The sequence below is a fragment of the Manihot esculenta genome, chromosome 15 (assembly GCF_001659605.2).
Source record: "Manihot esculenta cultivar AM560-2 chromosome 15, M.esculenta_v8, whole genome shotgun sequence".
In the NCBI taxonomy this organism is placed as follows: domain Eukaryota; kingdom Viridiplantae; phylum Streptophyta; class Magnoliopsida; order Malpighiales; family Euphorbiaceae; genus Manihot; species Manihot esculenta.
In genome coordinates, this window is record NC_035175.2 from 31,766,708 (window position 1) to 31,776,868 (window position 10,161).

General features: G+C 35.3%; 1 protein-coding gene across 1 annotated transcript; it reads right to left on the bottom strand.

Moving 5' to 3' along the window:
- Window positions 1-241: 241 nt before the first annotated feature.
- On the bottom strand, window positions 242-9,878 carry LOC110600919 (extra-large guanine nucleotide-binding protein 3). Its single transcript, XM_021737848.2, has 9 exons — window positions 9,667-9,878; window positions 7,961-9,145; window positions 7,704-7,841; window positions 6,135-6,239; window positions 5,862-6,041; window positions 4,358-4,532; window positions 2,560-2,807; window positions 1,239-1,411; window positions 242-1,007 (listed from the first exon to the last, which is right to left on the bottom strand). The coding sequence occupies exons 2-9, from the start codon at window positions 8,927-8,929 to the stop codon at window positions 413-415; spliced, it is 2,583 nt and encodes an 860-aa protein (XP_021593540.1). The 5' UTR covers window positions 8,930-9,145; window positions 9,667-9,878; the 3' UTR covers window positions 242-412.
- Between the last annotated feature and the right edge of the window lie 283 nt (window positions 9,879-10,161).

Here is a 10,161-nt window from a genome sequence, read left to right on the forward strand (position 1 = left end):
ATTGAAACCAACAATTGATGAAAATATTACGACGTCAATTTATTAAAAAAAAAATTATAAATTAAAATGTCACTAAAAATATATAAATTTTTTTTGCAAACTATATATTTTATTAATTTTAAATAATAAGGAAAAGCTTAATAAATAAGTTTCAGGTCACTAAATCCACCTAATACACCCAACCTAGCCTAAAATATTAATAAAGTGATATATACTGGACACAACATAATCAAGATTCAACTTGGAACAACTCCACCAATTCTATCATTAGAGTTGATCTCAAGCAACTGATACAATAAAACAAAAGTGACCTTATTTTAAGGAGCCAAGACAAGAGTACTGCTGATCATATCCTTCTTCTTTTATACAATTTTGTTTACCAATAATCCAAATAACTCAAAAAGCAACATCATTATTCTTGCCTAACAAATGGCGATGAGCTCATGTCAGTACTGTAGAATGAGTCCTCAACCCCACCATAGTAATCATCCCCTTTCTCCTCATCCCACTTGAGAACTTCCCTTGTGTACTTGAATGCCTCATCAATGGTCACCCGGTCTCTGGCCCTTGCTTGCCACACAAAAAGCTTACTACCTGTGAGAGAAGCATAGAGATCTTTGAACTTCATTGCAACATAGTAGTATGCCTGGTGAGCAAGTGTCTGATTGTTGTGGTGAGGCTGCACTGGACTGAAATCGTTGAACCACTCGCAAGAACTTAGATGTACCCTATTAACCTTCTCTTCGAAGAGATCATATTTGTTAAGTATCAAGACAAAAGGAGTGTTCTTAAAACAAGGATGCCTAATCATTGTCTCAAACAGCTCCTTGCTTTGCATCATCTTGTTCTGAAGTAGTGATCCATTACTACCACTCTCTGGTGCAAGACACATCTGATCATAGTCACTGAGGGCAACACAGAACACTACTGCACGTACATCTTCAAACATTTCCACCCATTTGCACCCCTCATTCATTCCCTTTGCATTTACTCTAATAAGTTGGTATCTGAAATGCAGAACAAGTAATCAAATATTAGCCAACATTGCTGAAAATAACATTATCAAATTTCAGATGGTAAACAAATGGAATTTTGTGTGTGAGATGTGCATGGAAGTTTTCCAGTCTTTCCAACTCAACAGAAGATTCTCATAGGGTGTGCAAATGTCATGGAGAGTAGGATTTTATTGTGCTAAAGTTGTTATTGCATGCAATTTGATAGACATTTAAAAGAATTACTTTGTAAGAGGTGGGGGTGGAGCTTCCATATTGTCTGTGTATGTTTCAGACATTGGGCTGCGATCATCAAGAGAAAATTCTATGAAAGCCAAACCATTCCCTTTGGTGACCCCTTCGGCATAGAGGATATCACGCTCAGATGGTTCATATTCATTGCTGGAGACCTCAACCGCCTGAAAAAAAGAAAGCATCATATAGCCATTCAATATGATTTTTTCTAGATTTTCTAGCTCCAGACACAATCACAGAAACTATCAGGGAAAAGACACTAGACTGGCAAAATAGAAAAATTGAAAGCAGAAAAGCTTTTGCTAAAAGACCAATTGCCTCTTGTTTCGCCAATTACACCTAGACCTTTTAATTTTGCTGATTTTAGCTCGACTTAGAAAATCAGTTGCAAAAACATCCAACTAAAATCTATTTTAAAAAATATAAATACATTTTCCTTTTTCTCTCCCTCTACTCCTGCCTCCTCTCTCATTTACATCCTTATCAAACGTAGACCTAGAGAATTGAGTTGATGGCAGCATTTCAGCAAGGAAATTAAGCACCAATGGCGAGAGAAAAGGAGAGCACAAAATAAAGAGAAAGAGATAGAAAAGACACAACTCTCTTTGTTGATTCTCAGCAAACCTAATGCTGCAAGATTCAGGGAGCTATTGATTTCATTTAAGCTCCCTGCAACACTCTTTTATACTTTGGTTGTGCTGAAAACAGACAACAAATGAAATGGTTGAACTCATTAGTGTTGCCAACTTAGCAATAGAGGAAGTATGTGGTGGCTTACATCAGTGATTAACAGCCAATAACATCTTGGGTTTCTAAGGCTAGTTTGAATGTGGGTTTCAACTTTCCTGGTTTAGTTTGAGTGTCTCAATAACAATTGCGCAATTGGGCATCTCCAATCATAGATGTTTGGAGATATTCTGGAAATGTTTTTTAAGGCATGTCACGGCAAGAGAAGGGTGGAGGTAGGCTTCAGCTTGGGAGAGAAAGATAGAGAACAGAGTGAAGGGGTTAGGTAGGGATAACAGAGAGAAAAGGGTGAGGGTTGGGGGGGGGGGGGGTGAATGAAAGAGGAATGATAAAGGAAAAGGAAAAAATCATTGTTTATTATAATTAGTAGTAAATATTATTTTTATTCAATTTTGATCAATTGGACATAATTGCAATAAACATTTTGAATTGGGCTAAAAAATGTCAAAACTAAAATGTTTGGGTATGATTGAAATAAAATAAGGACCTGAGACAATGCAGATGTAATGCTTATATAAGTATCAGAATTCATTAGAGCGAGATAATTAGGGTTCTAGTGATATACCCGACTTAAGAAGTACTCTGCAACATCTGGAAGAAAGTGAAGCTCATCTTTTCTTCTATATGTTGCCTGTATTGCAGGATCCCTCCACACTTCTTCAACCAATGGAGCATATTCACGTGTTGCTGCAGGGAAAAATGCATCCAAATCTCCTGTTGCTATGATGTCTAGCAGCCAATCTGAGAAATGCTTCAATCTTGGGTTGATGGAATAGATACACTGACAAGTTTCACTAGAGTCCACCTCTTCACCTGAAGCATAATACAAATGACCATTACATGTGGAAGCTACTATAATAGTATGCAAGTACCTTTTACTCTGATCTACAGCCTACCTCAGCCCCATCAAATCTATATTTGTCATAGGACACTCAAGTGAATAGGGTAGCTAAACTATAGACACAAGGTGCTGGAAGCACATGAGCATATATGCTGAAGAAGTTTCCACTCTTTTATGATGTAAAAATTAACAAGAAAAAGAAAACCCAAAATGAATACTATAAAGAATACCACTTCTGGACATAGTTAAACATGTGTTATGTGCTCACTTGAGTGTAACAAAACCAGAGCACACAGGCACAATAGCAAGCTTCAAATGCTATTGTCAGCTTCTATGCGATGGCTGAAAGAAGGTTGCTACTAAGATTAGGTCAACAAAAGCCAAGTGTACTACAGAAGTGCCAAAAACATGGTACTTCATTACATATTTTCCTAGTTAGTATTGATTTCCCGATTCTGGGATAGTAGACTAATAGTAGTGTTGTACATTAAAAACCTATTTCATCAAGGTAAACAGCCAAATGCAATTTACTAGAATAAATTTTCCATTACGTACTTCATTTATTAGAAAAAGAAATGCTTCTAAACTTAAATAGCAATTCACTCAACATTCAAGCACTTTTGGAATTATATTTCCGTTTAACTGCATCTTCCTGCAGTTTTCTGTGAAGGTGCTACTGAAGGGATTTCCAGCATGAGCAGCTTGCAAAAGTTGAGATAATAACCAGGGCTATACAAAAAATTAAAAAATAATAAAGGGCCATTTTGACCAATTGAATGAATTCCAGCTTTCCTGCTTTCTTGCTTGAAGGAAAATGAGAAATCTGATTAGATGCTTTCAATTAATTAAGAGGAAATCATAATCATGAACACAGCTTATAAAGGAGAGTGTGTGGAATCCTCTTTTGGTTTGGGAAATGAGAAGGAAATAAACATAGCCACATAGTTGTCATGTCAAAAGACATTAACAGCACACGAACATAACATTTGCTAAGCAATGTTGACTTTAGAGTATTTAAATATCATTTTCAAAACCTTAGTCCTCTATTTGGACATTTAGAAAATGTAAATCACAAAATATAGGACATTCCTCTAATTAATAAATAAATAATTAAATGTCCCCAAATGGGGGTAACTTAATAATAGAAGCAAGTAGATCACTTACAGCTAGAAAACATGTTTAGAACAGTTAGAGAATCCAAACTAAAATCTATAAGTACTAGTTAAGTACTGGACAGAGCATGCTTAGATAAACATGCACTAGTTAGTAATGAACCAAGATACATGCATGTTACACGGTTGATTGACAATAATAATAATGAAAAAATTCTAAGCAATGGGCTTCTAAGCAACAAAGACAGTAGAGTCACAACAGAATCCAACTCAAACACACTAAACGAGCATGTGGAGAGACTGATACACTAATGTCATACCAAGTATTGAGTTAAGCTAACACTTTTATCACATTAAGCAGAAAGCAAATTGGAGAATTTAATGCAAAAAAAGAAAAATGAAAATATTACCAGTCTCAGAGTCATCTTGGGTACCTAATTCCTTAATTCTAGACAATGCCTCCTCCTCAAAGCGTTCTCGTCCATCAAGCAAAATGCTAAGATATCTATACATATTACTCTGGATCATCAACTTGATATCCTGAAGTTCCTCTGCAGTAAACTTGTTTCCATACAAAAATTTGGCCTGTTGAATGATGCATATTGGAATTAACTTGGTCCACACAATTACAAAAACATATCAAATTTCTATAGAATATTTGCTGAAATACAAATTATCTGGAAGCAATTGTAATTGCAGCTTATCAAATTAATGCTGGGTATGCAAATCATTTTACAGTTTAAGTTGGCCAAACATACATATACAGACACATCAATGTTGATCACAATGACACTTCTCCTGTACAGTGTCATGCAACAACTTTTTCTACTTTTTTCTTTTTCTTTTTTTTTAAAAAAAAGTTTTGACCATTTTTTTTAATTCCTAGACTATTGGACATTCCCAATATTGGGCCACAGCTATGAGTAAGGCATATCATTTGCACATATCAATTATGCACACCCAGATCATACTTTAGCAGCACATGTGATGCAACTTAAAAAGCTCAGAGCCATATACATAAATTTCTAAACTTTAGGCTCTGTTTGTTATACAGAAGTTAATTTCCTGGCAAATATTCCACATGTCTAGATTTAGGATGCCGATTAGTCAATGGATAATGTTCTAGTCAATGGGAAAACTAAGTCATTGTTTGGACTCTCAAACTCATAAAAGGAGGAAAACCTATAAAGGAACAAAGGCACATAGTCATTAGTCTACTAGCCATCACCAATTATCCCTAGCCATTGTTGGTCACTGCCAATTGCCACTGAAAATCAAATTTACCTTTTCTTTATTATTTTTCTCATTCTGAAAAGAAAAATATGGAAATATTGTAACTAAATGAAAGAATATGCATATATACCAATGTACTCTGAATTCAAGAAAATAATCGCCAACTAATTTTCAGTATTGCTACCATTACAAAATAATACAGGTGAGCATATCAGGTTAGGCAGCTACCAAGGCTGGATGCTAAAGGCTTTAAATGATTTAGGAGGAAAAAAGGGTTTGATCATCCACATTTTTCAGCTTGGTTTTATGGATTTAGTTCATTTTCTCCCAGCTCACCTCTAATGAGAGTGTGCGTGAAGCATTGTTTAATACTAGCCATTATAATAAAAAGAAAAGTGTTCACATATGCAATTGCAAAGGTAAAAGTTTTACCCATTTCCTTTTAGCACGTCATCCTACAAGTGAAGTACAATGTCCAAACAAAGAAAATATCATTTCTAGCAATTAAACCCATTATTTTGGGAACACAAGGAACCATGGATGTCCCATAGGGTCACTATAAAATAATAAAAGTATGTTCTCGTTACTTTAATTACACTGCTAAAGCAAACCATAATTTATTTTTTTAAAAAAAATTAAGAAAAATTAAAAAAAAGAAGAAGAAAGAAATAATAGCCCCACCTGTTTGAAGATAGTGCTGGTTCCAGAGCCTTGAAGACCAAGCAGAAGAAGTTTCTGTACTTTTTTCTGCTCTAGATAATTTGGCACAGTAGTATAATTACTAGCCTCATCTCTTTGTCCAAGTGGTTGACCATGGGGGACGGGTAAAGAGAAAAGTGCACAAACAAACCGTGTTGATGCCTGTCTAGGAAAAACCAAATCCTCAATACTCCATGAAGAAATTATGTTTTCATAATAGTTCTGCTAATTTTTAGTGAGTGTTTCAATACGTACCTTCTCCCAAATGTTTCCCCTGATGTTATTCTGGCCTTCCTCTTCATAACGGCCATCGTCATAGACCCAGAAATGAGTGTCACGTGGACATTGGACATTTGCTAGCTGTAAATGTACAAAAACACATACTATCATGCCAAGGGGCTAATATTATCATTTGTAACTTGTCACATACTATAGGAGGAAACATAAGAATAAGTAGTGAGCTGTTGCATCAGAGAGAAATTAGTTAGAGCAGTTATAACTGCTCTCTTGCATCAATAGAAGGACAAATAGAGCTGGATGGCTCCTGTACTAATCATTCAAGATCAGAATCAATAAGAATAATTTCTCTTTAGACTCTAATCTCTTCCTTCTTCCTATTCTGTTCTATGCTTTCCATATCACCGGTTACACATTTTCTTCTATATTTTATGCATCAAATTATATGGTCAATGTTCAAAAATTTATTAAAAAAAATGTCGACCAAATACAAATGGAAAAAAATGCGAAAATTATAAAAAAAAATTAACAAAAAAAAACGTTGTTGGTAATTACCAGCGACATAATTTCATCGATAATAATTAAGAAATTTATAAACTGTCAAGTTTGGTTTTCTAGCCTAACATAACATTAATCAATCATATGGTATGGAGGATCAACCGCAGAATTAAAAATCAAGCAACACATAACTATCATTTCCATAACCAGAATATCAATATCGTTGCCAAAATTGGTGCATAACATCCAAGATGAATGGCAGGAACAAAATGCGACTAAAAAGATATCTCTAGCAACAAAACTTGCATAGAAAAGGTAGACTTTCATGACATATCTGCCCAAACAATTTCAGCATAGTCAAAAGACTAAGAGGCTGTTTTGAACCTTCTCTTTGGAAAAGCATCCTCTTGGATGCTATTAGGTAAAGCAAAATCGAACTGTTATTTAGATGTTTTAGAGTTCTCATGACTAAAACATGACAAATGTTAACTTAAAACAATCAATGGCATCTAACAACATGTTATTGTATTAAAGCTGGTGAGTTTTTTTATTTTAACTGAAACAGCAAAAATAACTGGACACTAAACGGAAGTTCTTCCCAAAGCAGGTTTGTGGGCTAAATTACAAAATCTCTGTATTAGTCCTGCAATGGCTCAAAGGTTCACAGTGCATTGGGAGAACACAGGTGAGACAGCTAACTGTTTATGGTATGTGTACGTCAGATCTTATGAAGTATACACAATTAATAGATTAAAAGAAAGAATTTGTTAATAACAATTTTAAAAGTTAAAAAAAAGTTATTTTACTACTCTGAAAATTATTGAGATTAAATAAAAGAAAAAACCCACTTATAATGTAAGGCATACTTTGAAATTCTGTCTATTAAGCAGTGCAATTTTTTCAAAACATACAATGAGACTGAAACACCAGAAGTGAGTCTTGAAATTGACAACTAGATAAGATAAAGGGTGAATCGTTGGACAAGTTTTACTCATTAATGTAGCAAAAAAAACCAAATATTGTCATTTGCAACATATGAAAGAACTAGAAATAACAAAATAATATAATACAAAAAACAAGCAGACTTACCTTTAAAACCCTCAGTTCAAGTTTGGTAATTTCCCGGCCATTAATATAAACTTCAGTATTCCCATTGCTTGCATCTGGACTGAGTTTTCCAGTAAAATTTAAGTTTGAGCTAATGATTCTATCTGGCTTTTCCCCCTCCTGTAAAATCAACAAGTCAAGCTGTTAGAACAATTTCTTGCAAAACTAACCCAGGAGAAATATTAGTCATTCCAACTAGTGCAGATCAACAATACTTAACAAATTAAGTATATACTCACCTTTCCCCAATGGCCAGACTCCTTATCATACCAATATCTACCTGGCTTCAGTTTTCGTGGAGGTAATGGACATCCAAGTAATTCTGCCATCTCTTCTGGCTTTAGAGGGAATCCATTGACAATTAATTGCTCTGGTCGAAGTTGATTGGCAGAGCATTCTTTCTCTGCTTTCATTATCTGCTTAACTTCCAAAGGACTAAGCAATCGAGATAAGACCCTGGAATGTTTACCTAACTTGAACCGCTTTGATTCATCAATTGCTTCACCAATGCAAGTCACACATTTACGGCCTTCAGGCATTGATCCCATAGCCCTCAATACACAATTGCTACAATACTTAGCATCACAAACCAGGCATGATTCTTTGGTTTCCCACTTACCTTTTCCACACCTGTAACAGAATCTACTCTTCTTTTTCTTTTTCCCTTTGGAAACCCCAACATAGTCGGGATAAAAAGGCTTCTCCACATCAATATCTTTCTTCTCAGATCTATCAACAGTACTAAATGTAACAACTGGCATTCGCTTCCCTTCATTGGCCACTTGTTTTGGAGGATGATTAGAAGGGATGTGGACTGAACCCGGTGAAGCTGAAGCTGAAGCCGAAGAAAAATCTGGGTTCTGCAAGACGGACACTTCTGACTCCGAGCTTGCTGATACTCTAGGGCTTCGAGTGGGTGAACTTGTGATACCAGCTATACAAGACACAGGCAAAGGTATTGGTTCAATTACTGGAGTACAGGGATTTTCAGCTGATCTTTGTGACTCCGAAAGTGGTTCTGCAGTGGGGATTGAATGAGAACTTACATCAAGAGGTTCAACTTTAGGAACCTTGTAAGGGACTGGAGGACCTTGATACTCTATAGCTATGGAGTAATCAAGCTTAGTATCATCGTCAGGGAGAGGAGCACCTGGAGGAAGCATCTTTCTCACCAATTCCCTCCAGCTCTCTTCCTCTCTTTGCTCCATTGCTCCCTCTATAACACCAAATATATCTTCAATAACAGCATCAAACTAATAACTTCTCAAGTATCAATCATATTCCAAATCATGAGAGTAACTCCCGCAGAAATTGAATGAGAAATTCTAGATGATACCCTACGAGGACTTGCAAGCAAAACCAGAAACGCCCAAAAGAAGGAGCCGCAATCAATAGTCACACATCTTGTGGCATCATCTGAAAGCCTTCAAATATGAAAAAAAGAAAGGAAAAAGATCAAAATCCTGATGAAGAATTCAAGATAAACTCAATAATTGATCCAATGACCAATTAAACTTGTTACCCATCTGAGATTGAATCATATAGCAGTCAAACAAGAAACATTCTAGTTGAAATTTAGCCAAATTCAACTCTTACATAGGTCAAGAATGACTTTTCAGCTAAATCATAAAAAATAAAATCAATTTGCAGCGAAAAATCAAATAACGCACCTAAAATCACCCCCTTTTTAGACAAAAATAATAATAGTAATACGCTTTAAAGTCATAGAAAAGGCAAGTTGTCTAATCCAAGTGTTGAAACAATCAATAGTCAAAACATACAAATGCAAACCCTAGAAAACACTCACCGTTAACAGACTCATTCAAATCAATGAAGACTTTTTTTTTTGGAAAAAAAAAATAACAAAAGTGAATCATCCTTCGCCATTAAAGATTTCAACTTCGTAAACATATAATCACAGAGAGAGAGAGAGAGAGAGAGAGACCTGAAGAAAGGGACAAAATGAGAGAGAGAGAGAGAGAGAGAGAGAGAGAGAGAGCTAGGTTAGGAAAATCAAAGAAAGAAGAAGTATGCTTGTTTAGGTTCCTCTTCAATGCTCTGCAGAACCAAAGCTTTCAGCTAAAGAGGAAAACTAATAGCAGAAAACGAGAAGAGAGAGAGAGATGACGGAAAGGAGACCATAATTTTGTAATTTGGCTATTTCTTACAAGTGCAGTCTGATTGATGCACGCAGCAGACCAGGTTGGCGCGTGATCTCCACGTAAATGACGATCAAGCGAGAAAGAGGCAGCGTACATAATTTTCCCCAAACTTTACATTAGAAGTTTTTACCAACTCCATAATTTTCTTTTGGTAAATTATTTGGCCATGGGATTTGAGGGTAATTTTCTTCATTCATTATTAAACTTTTTGAAAAAATTATTATTTAGTTTTATATTTTAAAAAATAAATTAATTACTTTTTTAATTTTAAAAAATAT

Excerpts from the sequence above, each read along its gene's own strand:
- LOC110600919 (XM_021737848.2), bottom strand. The coding sequence starts at position 8,929 with ATGGAGCAAAGAGAGGAAGAGAGCTGGAGGGAATTGGTGAGAAAGATG. Across the intron at positions 6,042-6,134 it reads GGGGAAACATTTGGGAGAAG|GCATCAACACGGTTTGTTTG; the intron begins GTACGTATTGAA and ends TTTCCTAGACAG. Across the intron at positions 1,412-2,559 it reads CAGAGTACTTCTTAAGTCGG|GCGGTTGAGGTCTCCAGCAA; the intron begins GTATATCACTAG and ends TCTTTTTTTCAG.